We start from the raw sequence: 18,124 nt of genomic DNA on the forward strand, positions 1-18,124 counted from the left end.
TGTAGTGAGAGCACAAGGGGGAATGGGTACAAACTGAAAGTGGGGAAATTTAGCTTGGACATTAGGAAGAAACTCTTTATTGCAAAGGTGGAAAAGACAGGAATGCGTTGCCCAGAAGGTTGTGGACATCCCACCCATGGAGTGTTCGAGACAAGGCTGGATGGGACAGCCTGGTCTAGGGGGAGGTGTCGCTGCCGTGGCGGGGGATTGGGACTGGATGATCTATAGGGCAGCTTCCAATCCATTAACAGCCTACGTTTCTATGATTTGCATACCTGAGCCTGTGACAACGAGCACCAAGAAAGCCCCATCAATAAACCAAGCTCAGCAAACAACTTGTTGCGCCAACCGAGCGCGACTTGAACCAGCGCTTCCCAAATCCTCCGGGGCGGTTCCACACTTCCCACCGCACCGAGGGCAATCCCGCAGCCCGCGCCTGAGGGCGAGACCAGCAGCACCGGGCGGGAACGGCGCGTGCTCCCCGCGCCGCAGCCAATCAGCGCAGCGCCACCGCCTCTGCCTCGCTCCGGGGGCGCCCGGAGCCAATCAGCGCGGCGGGAGCCGCGCGGCGGAAGCGGGGCCTGGGCGGGCGCGGCACCATGGCCGGCGGCTCGGCGGGCGCGCTGGGGGTGCTGGGGGCGCTGGGTGAGGCTGGGGGAGCCGGGAGAGGAGCGGGGGGCTCGGGCGGGCGGGGGCTTCTTGAGCTACACGTAGGGTAAAGTTAATTACAGTCAATGGAAGTACATGCGTGATGGCCTAGGCGTTTTGCAGAGAAAGATTAAACTTGTTTCTGTAACACTTCGGGTATTTGTTGCTGATCGCTACTGTTTTTCAGATGGTGGTGGTGCAGCAGATAAGATTCATTTAATACCCCAAGACTTTTTTGCAGAGCTGGTAAGTAGGGCGATATATGGGATGGGGAAGGGCTTCGGGCACTCAGGGAGCGTTTTTATTTAAGCTCTTCTGGTTTTTGTGTGTTGCAAAGGGAACTTTATGTATGTGGTAGCTTGATTTGACTCATGAAACGGACCAGTCCTGCTAAGAGCAAGGGTGTGCTTCAAATTTATGTTTTTACCGCGGAAGATTTAAAAAAATCTGGTTTTGTCTATCATCCAAATGACATATCAAGGTAACTTGTCTAAAAAACATTTGGCTTGTTTACTGTAGTGTGCACTGGAACAGTTTATATGAAACTGGTGTGTTAATTAGCAATAGTGGGGTAGAAACTAAAGTCTTGATTTAGTTTGTTTTCTTTTCTTGGATTTGATGGAATTTTAAAATCAGTCGCTTCAATTACTTCATTCTTTACTCCTCACTCTTCACTCTTCTTGTCCATTTTTGTATCAGCAGTTTTCTTTTTTGTTTTGTAGTATCCCAAGTATTCAAACTATCTTTGTCTTGTATATTAAAATATGCATTAAGAGCATCTTCAAACATGTTTTCTTCACAGTGTGAACAAGTAATTCAACATCTGAACCATAAGATCCCAGGTGTAAATACAGCTGAATTGTGTCAGGTAAGTTGGCACACCAGCACTTGTAAGCAAGTATAGTAGCTGTATCTGCTGTTAAGGATAGAATTTCCAAGTTGATGTGGGGTTTCTTGTGTGTGTGTATACACAAAGATGCTTTTACTAATGCGTAATTTATTATTTATAATTGTTTGAACATTCTGTTTCTAGAGAATTCAAACATCGGGGGTTGAGATTAATACTGGTGACCTGGCAAAAATAGCTAACATTCTTTCATTTCTGTTTAGGTAAGCACAAAATAATTTACTTTGCACAATATCCTTTTTCCTTGCATCACAACTTAATGGTGATACTGAAAAGTTACATCAAATGTGGGTATAAAATGAACTGATTTGGGAAAAGCGCAAAAGTTTGTAAGTCTCACTGCGCAAAAATAACACCTCAGCTTAGTTTGTGTCATTAAAAAGTGAAGCTACTTAATACATAGTATCACTTTTTGTAATAAGAAGATAGAGCGGAAATTGTTCCAAGATGCTGTCTGCAAGCTCTGGAATTAGTGGCAAAATAGAGGAAGTTAAGCTCCCTTTTAAAGCTAAGTTAGGTGGACCTTTGCCTGGAAAAAATGTGTTTTAAAAACTTCTTGTTTCTTGGTGATTAGAAATCAGCATTTGTGTCTGTTTGAAGGACACAGAACTTACAATATTACATTCTGCCATGAGTTGAGTTTTTGGGTCGTATTTTTAGTTGATAAATTCTTCTACTTTTAGAAATATAAAATTTTCAAGATCTTGCTTGTTCTTTTATTATCTAGTATCTAAACATTTTATGTAACATTAATATAACTGAGGAAAATATACCAGTAAAAAATTAAAATACTACTTTTCCATCTAAAAAATAGAATGCGTGAAGTTATATTTGACCATGCTACTTGGAGACCAACTCACTTTCTCTTGTATTTATGCCTCTTTAAGAGGAGTGAAGCTGAATGAATAAACATAGAATAGGATTTTTTTTTTTTAACTTGTTTCTGTAGAGGAAGTCAAGTGGCAGTTTTCCTCTAGGCTGCTGCCTTTTCAGTTGGAGCGTTTATGGCATCATTTACTGTGACCTACGAGCCCTTACTTTCTGTGATACTTAAATTCTGCCTGTTCAGTGTTTAATTAAATAGCCTTGTTTCTAAAATAATAATACTGTTCACCTGCTCTACACGCACATCCCTCACTGACTTAGGGCTTCTTCCAGTTGCTACAGCACTTGGAGGCTGCGATTATTTTTGATTTAATGTTGGATGTTGTGTCAGCCTAGCAAAGCTGTGTCTCTGCATATTAAGATATATTAAAGTCATGTTGTTTTTTGCACATGGATACAAAAGATCAGTAACATTCTGGTAAAATAATAATCACAGGCTGCTGAATTGTTTTAAAGTACACATAAAATAGAAATAAAACCTGGCTATTTGGGGTGAAATGAAGAATTGTATTAAATTTGTGGAGAATGAAACTGATGCAGTGATCTCTGGATGTCACTATTATAGCACAGCAGCCAGAAACAATCTCTCTACAGAAGAACTTGTCACCACCTTGGGCAGTGCCGTCAGCACGCTGCCAAAACATGCAGTTCAAGTTATTCGTCACGTGTGGAATGAGCAGGGCAAAGCCATTGTTGTGTCAGAAGATGCAAGAAACACAGCCACAGTGGGGCAGGTAACTGAATGACAAAGTGCAGTTGGGCTGATGATGAACATTTCAGAAATGTCATCAGAACATTCAGAAATGTGGGTGTTGTGTTGTCAGGCACGCAGTGCTGTCTTGACTGCTGAAAGCTTTCCTGCCTCTCTGTGTATGCACATGTTGCCAAATACCTATCCAGATAAAACAGCATGTACAATAAAGGTTGTCTGCATGCATAACAGTTTTCTGATATTGTTGTTGGGATGATAAAGTCACATTTCATACCTTTTTAAAAATTCATGCTTTGTAGTACTCTTAGGGAAGATGAGTGGCAGTCAGTCTGGCAGACAATTGTATTGGCTTATTATGTAAATCTGTTTTAAGTGTAAATTGTTCTTTAATGTTGATTAAACCAGCACTTGATTGCTTATTCTTTGTCTCCCTTAAATCTAACCATTATTTTTAAAGATAGTTTCTGTCAACTTCCAGCATTCCCTTTTTGATTGAAAAAATAGTCTGTTTCTATTTTAAGATTTTTTTTTCCCGTTAAAAAGAGTATAGAATTAGGAAAAGACAATCTTTTTCTGAGGCTTGATAATAAGCTTCTAAAGGTCCGTTTTCACAAAAGGCTAAAAATTAAAACTAACTTGTCTGAAATATATCTTTTATGTACTTGATTTATCTAAAATGCAGTTACAAAATGACATAATTTTTTCCATTATTGCCATTATAAATTACTTGGTTTGGACTTAGAAACTTTGGTTTTGATTTAGACACTTTAAAAAAAAAAAAAAAAAAAAAGAAAACGACAGAAAAGCCCCATGCATGATATCCAAGCTGGGTGAACTCTGGCTTAAGCTCCGCTTACTAAAATTTTAAGAAGAGTGTACTTGACTGTTGACTGTATTTAAGTAAGAAAAACAGATCAAATGTAATAACTGATTAAATTGCTTACTTATTCACCATTAAAGGGAAGGGCAGATGATTTTGTATTCACAATAATACCTGAATGTTTGTTTGCTTTCCATTTGGATAAGTGCTCTACATGTACTGTATTGTCTGTGAAATATCCCTCCAAGTGAATGGCAATGGGAGGGCGGATCTCTCTCTTTGACACAGTTTCAAATGATTCTCATCTTTGTAGTTTGTAGATATGAAATGGAAACTGGGAGTTGCCATGAGCTCTGACACCTGCAGGTCTCTGAAGTACCCTTATGTCACAGTGACACTAACAGTGGCAGACCCTTCAGGACAAATAACAGACAAGTCTTTTGAAATGACGATCCCACAGTTCAAGGTCTGTAGTGAGTATTACTTGAATGTTACTCAGTCTCCTAAAAACAGCAGTGTCCCATTGTTGTAAGGGTCAGCTGTACACCCTCATGCATATGTTTGTGCTGTTTGTTTACTCATACAGTCATGCAAACATGAAACATTAAATAACTGTTCAAAACACAGAAGCGAAATAATTACTTCATAGTATTTGGTTCTACATCACCTATCTAAAATATGAATTTAGTGGTAATTATTCTCTTACGAATAAACTAACAACTGAAGACATGAAATCTTTCTGAGCTTGTCAGCTATCATTGTGCCTTATTAAAAATTGATAAATATTCTTGATCTACTGAACTGTTCACCATCCTCAAAATCTAAAACTTGGCTTAAGTCTAACACTTGTTAATGATTAGGAATGGAGATCAGTCTGTTCTGTCACCACTGACTCTGAATTGCTGTGTCTCCATCTATGAATTTATGTAACTTTAATTTTGCATAAACATGGCCCTTGTGTTGCCATTCCTGTTTAAAGGGTCAAGACACCACCTAGAGTATCATGCAAACTCAAATAGATCCTTGGAATTTGATTGGCAGAAATTTGAGAAGGATATTCTGAATCCCTTGGGTGTTGTGAAATGTTGTATTCATTCTGGTTGAAGCCTATTTAATAATTTGTTGTTCAGCTACTTTAGGAAATGAATGCTACATTTGAGAAGTCTGGATTATTTCAGCTGGGAGTAGAGACATGTGAGAAGGGATGTTTTTAGTATTTTTTTTGTGGTGCAAGAGCTACTTTGTATTTTTCTTTCATAGCATCTTTTCCTATTAATAGCAAGCCCATGCTATTAAGGCATCACATTGGTAGATTTAATGGTTAATGTGTTCAAATGCCAACCAGCCCACAGAAAGAAAAGCAGAAACTTTTAGTTCAAGCTGTACGTTGCAAGTGAGAAATATGGATAGTGTTTTTTGTCTAACATGCTAGTTTGAACTGCAGTTTGAGCTTTTCTTCAAGCAACTGAAATTTGTCTCAATTCTTTCTTTCTAGAACTTCTTCAGACAGTTCAAGGAAATGGCATCTGTTCTTGAAACAGTTTGAAGGGAACTTGAATTTACAGTGACATTTTGGAGAAAGATCAAGTAAACTTTCCGTTCTGCACAGGGAATAAAGTGCCATTGTTCAGCAAGGTATGTATCCTTGCCTTCTGGACAGGAATTGGTCAGCATCACCTTTGCATTTCTGTGAAGATTTCTTTGCTTTTGATTACTTGAAGCCAACTCTGCAGTGTTTGTAAAAACGTGTCCAGCTTTGCTCGTCCTGGTAGAGAAAAGATCAGGATGTGTGTGGAGAAGCATCTCTGTAGACTTCTTAATACCCATGAGTAAGAAACTACATGTAAGAAACTACATGCTGAACTCTAGTGCCAGAAAGACACCTGAAAATATTGACTGGGAAGATACTGAGAGAAGGGTAAATCCTGTGTTAATATTTTTGTCTGTAAAATTGGAATGTGCTTGGACTCAACAGTAATATAACATATAAGGAGAATATGAAGTTAAGTGTGACAAGCATACAGCTACTCTTGAAGAACAGCATTGTCAGGTAGTTGGTTGGAGGTATTTGCAGATCTGGCTTCCAGTCTCTTAATAACTGGAGAATGTACTTGTCCTAACAGCGTGTTTATTTCAAATACTTATTTCCCACCACCTAGGCTTATAAAGACTGAGTTACTGCATTAAGTTTTTCCAGAGACCTAAAATTTATTCTCTGAAATGAAGCCCAGAGGCTAATTTTTCATAAAGGTAGAAAGGCAAATTTAATTTGAAAGTATTTTAATGTGTTTCTGCTTTTTCATTTCATCCGTTGTTAATCTGTAGCATTCTGCTTGATGTTTTGGTCAGCAGTCTTCTTTCTAATTAAATTAGAATATTGATGTAGTTGCCTCACTTCAACCTCTGAATTAGAAAAGTCAAGAGGAAACTTGAAAATTCAGGCTGGAGTGGTAGCCAAGCACATCAGAGAAAGGACCACACCAGAAGATTTCTTTGTGTGTTGCATTGTAACAGGCAGCCACTGGACTATGTTCTGCATACTTGCCCTAAGAAGGTGTCCTAACCAACAACACTTTGATGTTGAAGAATGGGAGTGTTTCTAAAGGGGAGTGATAAATGTGCTTGCATGCTCTCTTCTTAATTTTTTCCTTGAATTTTCCATAAAACAAAACACACACTGCAAATATTGTGGGATGTAATAAAAGCAATACTGTTGCATCTCCAGATGTGCTGGTGGTGTAGTAGAGCAAGTAAATCTGAAGGGAGATAATTCACACTGATAAGCAGAGTGAAGCTTATGCTTCAACTTCAGGCTGTCCCAGCATTGCTGGGACATATCCTCAGGCCCCTTTAAAATATGAACATCTACCTTTGTAACTCAGATCTTCTTTTAAATTAACTTTTTTAAAAGCTGGCTGAAAGTCATTGATACAGGTTATGCTTGCTGTTTTGTGCTATGAAAATAAACTGTAGCACGTTGTGCATGCTGCATATGCTACAATGCTTTCAGGAATGCCCCTATTTAGGCACTCTGCATGATGCATAAAAACAGTACTTGGAATTGATTAGAAGCCGAAGTGAAACAGTGTTGGCTTTGACAAAATTTTCAGCCATGATCATGGATCTGGATGATACTTTCTTTATGCTGGTTGAAGTCTGAGGTGTTTGCTTTGTGGCTGGGGAGAGCACAGATTGGTCTTTTCTGGGACTCTCCCAGTGGAATGTCACAAAATGCTCATGGGAGCAGACTTCCCATTTGCCTCTTCCCTTATCTGTCTGCAAGGGCTCAGGGCTGAACATAGAGCAAATAAATGTGTATGGAAAAGTGATGGGAGCAGCTGATTTTTTTTTTTTTTAATTGTTTTTTAATTTGCAGAAGTTGGAGTGTAAGGCTGCTGTAACTGGAAAACATTGTCATGCTTTGGCCTAGTGAATTAACTTTTTTACATCAATGTAAGAATTCCAGAAAAAAATAAGGTTGTTTTTAGTAAAGGTGGAGCCTTACAAATGCTTTCTATGTGTTCTAATGCACATACATTCTTCATACAGCTGGAAATACTTGTGCCTTCGTTGGAACTGGATGAAAAAGAAGTTTAAATTAATCATGTCTTAACAATTTAGTAGATGTTGGAAGGTAATGAGGAAACTTCCAGTTACCATTTTTGCTTGCTCGATCAGCAAGAGGAGAAAGTTGTCAGCCTTTGTAAAGACTTTTATTTTGTCAAGTCAGATAGTCTAGAAGTATTGATGATTTTTTTTTTTTAATGTCCATGAACTCCAGCATGTTGTAATTCTGGCTGGAAGATGCTTGGACATGTAGGCTATACCTATTTACCATCTTGAGAATTTTCAGAGGAGTTATGATTTAAAGTTGGCTATGTACTCAAACTTTTGAAATGTGTCCTGATCACTATCAGTAGGAATTCCTCTACTGAGTAATGGAAGAATTAAGTACTTTATTAAAAGGAAACCAAACAAAAAACTTTACATTTTTCAGGGTAGCAATACTAATATGTCCAAACAAGCTGGTGATTTGTCTGTCTATATGTGCAGAAACCAGATATTTTCAAAGAGAATCAGGAGTCCTTGTGTGTTTCTAATTCTAATTGTTGATTAATAGAAATTGTATAACATGAATATTTTTGTAAGTCCACAGTCATTAAACACGTAGGTAACAAAGACAAAGCTTGTCTGTGTTTTGTTTTAAGACTACTGCATGCAAGTCTGTCTTGTAAATACTGTAATGAGTAAAGTTCAAGACTAGACAATGATTAAATTTCTTACTAAATTAGGATAAAGTTCAGACATATGCGGTCTTTCTCTGTGATGGAGTACCAAGGAGTTAATGGGTAACTGTAGGTGGCAAGGACTCTTTGTATCAATTACTTAAAGCTAAACAAAATGTATTGAACCAGGAAAAGAAGACAAAGGACATATGAGATTAATGAAATTTTGCAGGAAATTACATTCAAGTGATTTTCTTTCCTTAACTGTATTTAGGAGACAAGTAAACATTTTATTTTTTCAACGTTTGCCTAGAACAGGGCAGGAGGAAGGAAGGGGGGTGGGATCTTGCACAGTCAACAAATCCAGGGGAGGGAATAATAAAGGAATGTCCTAGCCATGACTATTGTCTTCATCACATGACTTTCTTTTTCTATAAATTTCAAACGCACCAGCCCACTTGCAGAAAGCTATTTTGTAGCAAGCTCTTTTGTAGAAAGCTCCAGAGAAGAAGTGCAGAAACAGCTGGACTATGTCTGTGCACTAGTGTTTTATACATCTAGCTTCTGCACACTTTGGCCAAGTAAAAGCATCTCTTGCTGCTTCCATAAAATTGTACTCCCTTTCTTTAACCACATTTTGAAGGTATGTGACCTCCTTGTTCATGGTGGGCCCCCCCTTTATTTTTCACTTTCCCCTTTTTAAGCCTTTGCACTCTATTTGAACACTTGAAGACACATTGCCATGGACCAATAAAAAATAAAAGCAGAGATGATAAATTGGGGGACGAATATTTCTTTTTCCTGCTTACCCTGTTCGAATGTTTTATTACCCTCTTAGCTGTAGGTATAATGAGAGGGTAATTTCCACTCCTTTGCAGAGGCATGCAGGGTGGTTCTGGTAAGACCTTGTGGGTACTAAAATAACACAAAAATGTGTCTTGAGTCATTTGATCTGCCTGCAGAAAAAAAATGCGGCATCTCTGAAGAACCTCTACTACTGGCCTGGGGGTGTGGTAGGGGAAACACTTAAAACTGAGCAGCCTGTATCATATCCAAGACTTGCTGGTTGATCATGGGAGGGTTCCTTTCCCAGACAGATTTTTAGTACAGTTACATACCTGTTGGTTGGGCTGATAACTTGCTGGGCATTCGTTTCATTAGGAAGCTGGATTGGTGCAGGTCAGTCCCTGACCCAAGTGCCTTGACCTCAGCTTGCATGGTATGCAGTTGCAGTCCTTCCTTCCTGAGGCTCAGCCAGCTTGTAACTGGATTTGCTTATCACTGTGGTATTTTGGCCAAATACTTCCTTTACTTTTGCTTTTATTGTACAGCACTGTCCATACTTATTCATACAGAATAAGTATGGTTTAACCCCAGCTGACAATCAAGCACCACACAGCTGCTTGCTCAGTCCCCTTCTGTGGAATGAGGGGGAGAATCAGAACAGTAAAAGTGAGCAAACTCTTGGGTTGAGATGAAGAAAGTCCAGTAGGTAAAACAGAAGCTGCACAGGCAAGCAAAGCAAACCAAGGAATTAATTCACCACTTCCCATGGACAGGCAGGTGTTCAGCCATCCCCAGGGAAGTAGGGCACCATCCCCATGTAACAGATCTAGAAACAACATCACTCCAACTGTTTCCCCCTTCTTCCCTCCACTTTCTATGCTGAGCATGATGTTGGATATGGTGTTGGATATCCCTTAGGGCAGTTAGGATCAGCTGCACCCCCAGCCCCTTTGCTGGTGGGGTGCCTTGGCTCTGTGTAAGCGCTACTCAGAAACAACAAAAACATCTCTAATACTATCAACAATGTTTCCAGCACAAATCTAAAACATCGCCCCATTCTAGCTCCTGTAAAGAAACTAATTATACCAGAGCCAAAACCAGCACACAAGGAAGCAGACAGGTCAGAAAGATGATGCTTAACACTCCTCATACCCAGTCCTGGGTGCTTGGAAAGACTTCCTGATTCTTGTTTCCAAGGCTTTTCTGAGGGAAGGTGGAAAAATGACCTGGCATTTAGCTGAGTTACTGGGATGTGTCTCTTAAGTATGGGTGACTTTGTGTCATTGAGGAAGGAAGGAAGCTGAGATTGCTGTTCTTCTCCATGAAGGCTTTTTTTAGTATTTCTGGGTTTCCTCTTCCCTATGACTGCATTTACTACCTATGGCTAATTACAAAGCTGCCCAACTTTGAGTACACTTTCTGTTTGATAGATCTGCCACAGTTTCCAAATACTGTCAGTGTTTACATATATTGTTACATTTATATAAATTGGAAGTTTCAATGTCAGTTTTGTACTTCACATAATGAGCTTTGGAAAAGTAAGGAAAATTTATTATTTAATACAATAAATTTCTGTGCTAGATAGAAATTCCTGAGGACTTTGTCATAGCATCGGTCACCAGGTGGCACTGCTACATACAGTCTTGCCTCACAGCAATCCTTTTAAAGCACGTCTTGCAATGGGATAAGGACTTCTGGTTTTCTCCCCTCTGTAGCTTGGATCTGGAACTGTATAAGTTCACGTCACTATAACTTCCACCCTACTTCTTACATTGTAGGGAAACAATCTAACTTCTCTTTTAATTGTTAAAAAGATTAGGACAAAGATTTCCAGTTGCATAAAAAACATGTAGCGTTTTAATGATAACAGAATACATACCATACATTGCATCTTTGCAGCAGTTTAGATCAGTAACTTAATTATACTAACATTTCTGCATTATGGCTTGCTCTTTAAGTAATACCATATTGCATTTGGGGCCTATTCTCATATTACTTCTTTCCCTGTTTATACATCTCTCGAAGAGATTTTTCTAGATCTGTATCTTGATTATAGAAAAAACATCTGCATTTCTCTATCCAAGGTTTTCATGCAGTTTGACCACTCTAAAATCCTTTTTCCATATTCTGGTATGCAGTCCAGTTACCAGTGTCTTTATGCCGCATTTTGGAATACGCTTCTCTGCCACTGAAAGTGGCCTGGGTGTTTAATTCCCTGGTGAATTACCTCTGAATCTGAAAAGGTATGTTCATGTCGCTGTTGAGCAGCTAGCAGAGTAATGAATGCATCAGTTCTCAGTGGCAAGAAGGAATGACCTTTATTGTTTTGATTTCATCACATATATAGAGTTCTCAAAAGTCACCCAGATTGGTCAGTCAGAAGCCTTTCCCCAGGCCTGATTGGCCAGGCCTGCACTGCCCAAGTTCTGGGACACTGTTCCAACAACATCCAAACTTTATCTTTATTTATAAAACACAAGAAAATTTCTCATGGGAAAAACCTGTGCTAGCCCCATGTTCAGATGTTCTTGGTGAAGCTGAAAAGAATTTTTCTGTTCCCCATGAATGTCATAACTGCTGAGTCTTTGGCAGTTTACAGGTGTTTGTAAAAAAATATTCATCTGAGATCTTGCCCAAATTGAAGCATGACAGGCTTCCCTCCCAGTGATGCTTCTGAACTGGGAAGTCCTGGATGCTGCAACCACACATGAAGCTTGAGAAGGGTGCTAAAGTTTACATTTAAATTGAGCAATGTAAGTGTGTGTCTGGCATGAATCACTGGTGTGCTGTGCCACACTGCTTCTCGCAGTTGGGAATGTGGGGAGATGAGAGATGCTCAGCAGTCAGCAGAGTCAAGACAACAGATGTTGATTTACCTAGGAGAGAGTCAAGGACGATGAGAAAGAGGATTAAGGGGTTCCCATCTGTTCTTTTTTTATGTTAGCAGCTACACAGGCACCATTCTTGTTACTGTGTTGGGTCTACCAGTGCCCTGTTGTTCGTGCTAAGCTGTACCTTCTCTTACCACCCATAGAGTACAAAGTGGAGAAGCTGCTGGAACACTTTAATAATGGTACACTTGAAGTCATAACGGTATTTGCATTTCCTCTTGAAGAGATGTAATTTGTGCCCTCTGAAGTGCTCTTGTCTTCCAAAGCATCTCTCTTCCATGTTATTCCTGCACTCTACTACAGGTTTCCTAACCTTTCTTGTTGGAGAATAAAGCTTGTGCCAGGGCAAGCAAGACCTGTGTTAGCTAACAGGCCGCAGTAGAGCCCTGGGAAGATGCTATGAGAAAGATACCTAAGAGGCACAGCTGTGCCTCTGGGCTGTGAGAGAATCTTGTGAGAAGATTAGGGAGGAACTAAGGAGGATCCCTGAATGTATGAGAATAGAATGCAATAGAATGTAAACTGTAATATGTGTAATTAGCCAGCAGATTAATAATGGATAAATATAAGCATTGTAACAGTATATAAGCCACTCATACAGTGAAATAAAACGGAGCTTGCTTTATGACCCATATTGGGCTGTGTTGCTTGCTCTCACTCTCGCCTTCTAAATCTAACCACACTTTCTAGCCTGTGGTTCATTTGTAATTTTATCATTTCGTAATAATAAATTTGTGAAATAATATCAATATGTTCCTTTTAGCTTTGACAATGACAAGAAATTCTGTCTTGGTTTCCATTGCTAGAGAGTTGGAGTGGAGCAGGATCCCTTCCAAATCACACATGGGGTAGATGTAGTAGGCATTGTCAGCAAGAGAAGAAGACTCCTGCAGTTGCAGTACTTCATCTCTCCCTCATTTTTTGCTCTTATTTGTGTGTTACTGTTACTGCAGCGGCTGGGGAATAGTAGAGAAGAAAATGGCTTCTTTTTATAAAAGCAGAAATAATTGGGAATGGGGAAGTCCTTGTTGCAGAAGTTGCTCTTTCTCTTGCAGTAACTAGCTTTGCAGCTGATCTGAGCTGCTGACAGCCACCAAACTCTGTATTACCTCAACAGCAGGGGCCCTAGTAAGGTGATGTGACACACTTTTGGGGGGCAGGAACCTTATTAAAAAAAAAAAAAAAAAAAGAACAAAAACTCCAACAAATTTCAAATGTTTCCACATGGAAGGATGCTATGATCACACAGGACTCCAGATTAAAACTTAGTTTTAAATAAAATGATTGTGGTTCTTCACTGGATTCAAAGTCTGCTGTTTCAGAGTTCAAAGTTTCACGGGATGACTGTGATACAAAAAAATGACTTAAGTAAGAATCTTTCCACAACCAAATTTCTCTTCTTTGAAGAGAAATATAATAATTCAATACATTGTATCTCTTAATCAGTGCTATGTTAAATAGGATAACAATAGACTGAACACAGACATAAAAAGTGGCAGGTTGTTTTAAATTCTAAAGATGTTGATAAAATTTCTAGCTAGGGATTATTCTCCTATGAACTTTGCTCATTCCAGTTCCCCTAAATCTGTTTTGGATTGGGTTTTATTGGAAGAACAAATTCTAATCTGTCATTATGATCAAAAAAGATTAGTGTCATTTAAGAAGAAAACACCAAAACCAATCCACCTCTTATCAGATTAATTTTTCATCATTTTATTGTTTACAAATTGCAGCAAATGTCCCCTGATATTGACATATCTCTACAAGACCAATATGTCTTACTCAAGATTTTGGCATTGCATATTAAACTATTATAATCTTTATACTGCAAATCCTGCAAAATATACAATTTTCATTATTTCTAGTGAAGTTTTTTATGTACTTTAAAAGAGGAGGCACCAGAGTTTCTCTAGCAGCTAAAGCTTAAAGCCCTGGTAATATGTCCAATCTACTGAACTTACTTTCTAGTACTTCAATTATATTTTCAGAAGTTATTTAATTACAGTCTTCAAAAAAGATGGGGTAGTTTAAATTAATTAAATGGTTTTTAAAGTAAAAATGCCTATATTTCAGATCTTACAAAAAGGTGATCTGAAAGTAAAATAAAGTTTGACTAGTTTAAACTAATGCAAATATGGAAATGGACCTTGAATTCCCAGACAGCTAAGTGAGATGATTCTTAGAAAAGCAATTGAATCAGAAGCAATTCCAGCTACAGGGCATATTACTGAAATGATAGTACAAGGTGACTGAAATTATGCATAAATTATGGGATTATAAAGTCAAGCCTACAGCTCTTCTAATAACTTAATATTTTTTCTACAATTAAAATTGTGGCTAGAAAGCTCAAGGGGATAGATAATTACTAGCAATTAACAGTCTGATCATATGTGATGCTGAGGTCTCTCTGCTGCTTAAGAAGTTACTGAGAGCTGTCGTTGCTTACCTTTTTGCAGGTATCTTTTAACACTGAATATGAACTGAAGATCCAGATATGATCTATGAAATGGCTGCTGTGGTGCCATGTGCCGAAACAGCATACATTATCAAGGTATGGTCTTAGTGAACTAAACATACTTCCTCTAATAAACAGACAGAAAATACATTCTCCATTTTATTTGGAAAAATAACCTTTACATGTAATACTCCATTGATAAGCATATCAAATCCAAAATGTTCAGAGGCACTTACATTTAGTTAACTTTATCTGTGCTTGGTCACTTCAATAGTATGCCTTAATTTAAGAGGTTTTGCATCTAATGTCTATGTATGAAACAAAAAACAATGGCAGGTTATCAACAATTCAAAAAAGTCTGACTTTGTATGTGGTTGGTTTTACTTGACCAACTAAACATGCCCTTGCAGCACATGCTATGGCAATTATTGCCCATAGTACTTTATGTACTTCAGATCTTCCAGTAGAGCGTTCCCTTCGGATTTTACAGTTTGTTTCAAGAAACTTGGCCAATGCTAATGCTAAGGATAATAAAAAAGTAATTGTTAAAAAATTGTGGCTTCTCACCAGAGACTTTGTCTGTCATGTCTCTGGCATTGATGACACATTTACACTTCTGTTTGGGATGACCTGGAGAGAAACTGTTCTTTCATCAAGAGCAGACATTTATTTTCAAAGCTCTGTTGACAAGGGCTATGGAAAGTTGCTTTCTTCTCTGTCCCAAAATTTTTGATTCCCATTAACTGAGCTCTGAGGATTATGTATTTTACGCTAATTCCTAACTATATTGCACAAAGAATTAGAGAAAGATACTTTTGTTATCATTATAGTTTAAACACTAGAAATTACATGAGAGGCACGTCAGATGTCATGGGCAAAGGAATGCTGTGCTCAATATGAGAGAAATTAGGAATTTTTAACTAAAAGGTACATGAAATTTTACAACAGAAAAGAGAAAATGGGACCAACTTCAAGAATAAAAGTTATATAATAAAAGGACTGACTTCCTACCAAAACACAATTAATGAGATGGGAGGATAAAAAGTGTTAGGCAGATTAAAGGATAAGAAATGATGAAGTAAATGGATAAAAGTAATGGACAGCTAAAAGGGATTACTACTAAGAATCGATTCATAGAGACATAAAAAGCTGAAGTAAGAAGAACGCATGAAAATTTTGGATTAACATCTGAGAATTTGATTTTGAATGTAGTTAAAATATTAGTGGTAGCATTTATATAGATTAATTTCATCTTCTAAGGGATTTGTATAAAGAATTCAGTAATGAAAATAAATTAAGTCAAAATAACCAGATCTCATGCCATATTATACAAATCACCCAGCAGAAGGAAAAACCAAATAGTTTTACAAAACAGGCACACTGGTGACAATTGAAGATTTTCACATTAATTTTTCACATTTTAGAATTTCATTTCTACCTGATAATTTGCAATAATTGAAGTGCATGCTTATCAGCTGAAAACACAGCTCTGTAACATCTGCAAGTGAAGACTTCTCATTCCATATTTATGATGTGAGAACATCAAGCGATATGTGATTGCTTAGAAGAATTTCAGCCTTTTTTTTTTCAAATATATTTGCATGATTGTCTTCAAGTTTCCTGATTATTTTTAATTATTTGTACCGCCATAGCACCTAAAAGTTTAGGTGGCTGTCCACAAACTGGTTTTGGTAGGTCACATACAAACATAAAACAAAAGGGATCTAGTAGTCTCAGAGATGGTGTTGGTAAGCAGCTGCAGCTATTCGGTCTGCTGCCTCCCCCTGAGGCTGCTTCATTGGAGCCATTTAATGATTATCCCATCTGAAACCATTGCAAAAGAACACATGAGGGGGTTTTGCTGCTGCTCTAGCGCAAGCCCAGTGTTTAGTTCACTTCCCAGGTAGGTTAAATTGGTCTTTGCGCTCAAGTGACTGAATTGCAGCTTCACGCTCTAGATAAATCATCCAACCTAGCATCCCCAAAAGGGGCGAGTAGTCTCACCGCCCTCTTCACCCCTGAGCAGGCATTCCTCCTTCCTTTATGCCAACAGCGCTCTCTCCGCAAGCGCTGTCACTTAAATTAGAGGCGGCTCACAGAACTGAACTGGCAGAAAAGGAGCAGCTCACTGCAGCATTAAACCAGTGCCAGCGCTGCTGCCAGAAACCAAATAGCTCTTCCAGGTGCACTGTTAAGAGGCTCACAAATTGTCATCCTGCATTGCTGGGGCACAAAATCTTAAATGCCATTCTCAGCCAAAGGGTTAACACTAACTGCAGAATGAGGGACAAGAAAATTTTTAGGTTTGTGATCCACAAAAGTTGGCCATTATTCTGATTACCCTGGTTGTAAAATCTGCTGCACAACAATGCAGTTCGGATGACCAAGTGCATGAAAATAGTGAGTTTGGGAAAGCAATTCCAGTCTGGCTTGAACTTGTACCATTATAGCACATATTAACACTGGTGGTCATCCTGCATAAGACTTTTTGCATTAGCTCCTCTGTCCTAAGGGACATTGTAGGGTGTACCTGAAGGTTTGTAGGGTGCCATGAGAGAAGATATATTTGAGGTCTTACCAAACAACAATATTAAATTGAAAATTACAACTGATAAATCAGAATGCATAAACTAGATGGTTAAACTGGAAAAAAAAAAAGAGCAAAATTGTTTGCTCAGGAAATGAGCAGAGTGGTTTGTAACAGTATGAAAATACCGCAAATGCGACAGTTTTTGTCAGTTCAGACTGCTGTGGGCTGTGACCAGAGTGCTACATGACCCTTCTCTGCACAAATAAGCATGCAGTCTCAAATTACACAGAGCAGCTCTTCAGCTCAAACTACAGGTTTTTTATTTGTAGGCAGAGTTAAAACGATGGCCATAACAACGTGTACTGGGAGTTATTGCCGCTGTTGCTGCAGATTGAAACGGGGATAGTCGCTACAATTGGCAATTACCGAAAGGATACGGATGCAGTATGGCTGGCAAAGCTGTGTCCAGCTACCTTCTCAGGTAGAGAAGACTAGTTGCCAACATCTACGGCAGGTGGCGGATTTGTCGTTGACAAGAGATGTTATCGCGATAGCGACACGGAAAACCCCCACGATTAAAGACTCAAGCAGGCAACACAAGCTTAGGAAAAAAAGAATAATTAAAATCAGCCGTAATGAAACTCTTGGCTCGGCAGAGCGGGAGGACGCTGCTGTAGCTCGGTCGCGGTGCGGCTGGCTCTCCTCGCGGGGGGAACCAGCGGGGGGAGTGGCGGCCGTAGGAGCGAAGCCGCCGCGGGAGGAGGTGGCCCGGGTTCCCGCTCTTTACCGGGAGCCTTCTCCCGGTGACCCACCGACTCGTCAGAATCACAACCAACTCAAAAAGCGCTTGGGAGCTTCTGCAAACGGGGCGGGGGGCGGGCCCGGCAGCTTCCCCACCTCCTTCTCTCCGCCGCTCGGCGACCTTCCTCCCCTTGCAGACCTCCTCCTCCTCCCTTTCCCTGCACGGCCGACCACGCTGCGAGCCGCAGGGAGAGCCCAGCACCCGCGGCCGCAGGGAGGCCGGCAGTCCCCGGCAGGGCAGGGCAGAGCGGGGCGCGGAGCGGAGCCCACGCTGTTTCCCTTTGGGGTGCGGGTCGGCGGGGCTGTCCCGCCCTTGGGCCAGGGGTGGCCGGGACGCGGTGCCCGCTCGGGGCGTAGCCCCGCCGCTCCTCCCCGGGGCGGTGAGGAGGAGGAGGAGGAGGAGGAGGAGGAGGAAGAGGAGGAGTGGGGTGTCTCAGCCGTCCTTCCCCGCCCCGCGGGCTGA

General features: G+C 39.9%; 1 protein-coding gene across 4 annotated transcripts; it reads left to right on the top strand.

Moving 5' to 3' along the window:
• The first annotated feature begins 519 nt into the window (after positions 1–519).
• COMMD6 (COMM domain containing 6) lies at positions 520–18,124 on the top strand. Of its 4 annotated transcripts, none has more exons than XM_085058353.1 (7): positions 520–645; positions 836–894; positions 1,451–1,516; positions 1,682–1,758; positions 3,006–3,174; positions 4,286–4,438; positions 5,468–8,157. In XM_085058353.1, exons 1-7 carry the CDS (start codon positions 600–602, stop codon positions 5,516–5,518), a joined length of 621 nt encoding a protein of 206 aa, XP_084914479.1. In that variant the 5' UTR covers positions 520–599; the 3' UTR covers positions 5,519–8,157. The 4 variants fall into 4 exon arrangements, 3 of the variants coding, with proteins under 3 accessions (XP_084914479.1, XP_084914469.1, XP_084914458.1); XR_014851657.1 differs by lacking the exon at positions 520–645 and adding an exon at positions 14,332–15,903 and having other exon boundaries at positions 688–894; positions 5,468–5,607; XM_085058343.1 differs by lacking the exon at positions 520–645 and having other exon boundaries at positions 688–894.

This window comes from Lichenostomus cassidix, chromosome 1, assembly GCF_008360975.1.
Source record: "Lichenostomus cassidix isolate B80296 chromosome 1, HeHo_3.0, whole genome shotgun sequence".
Classification (NCBI taxonomy): domain Eukaryota; kingdom Metazoa; phylum Chordata; class Aves; order Passeriformes; family Meliphagidae; genus Lichenostomus; species Lichenostomus cassidix.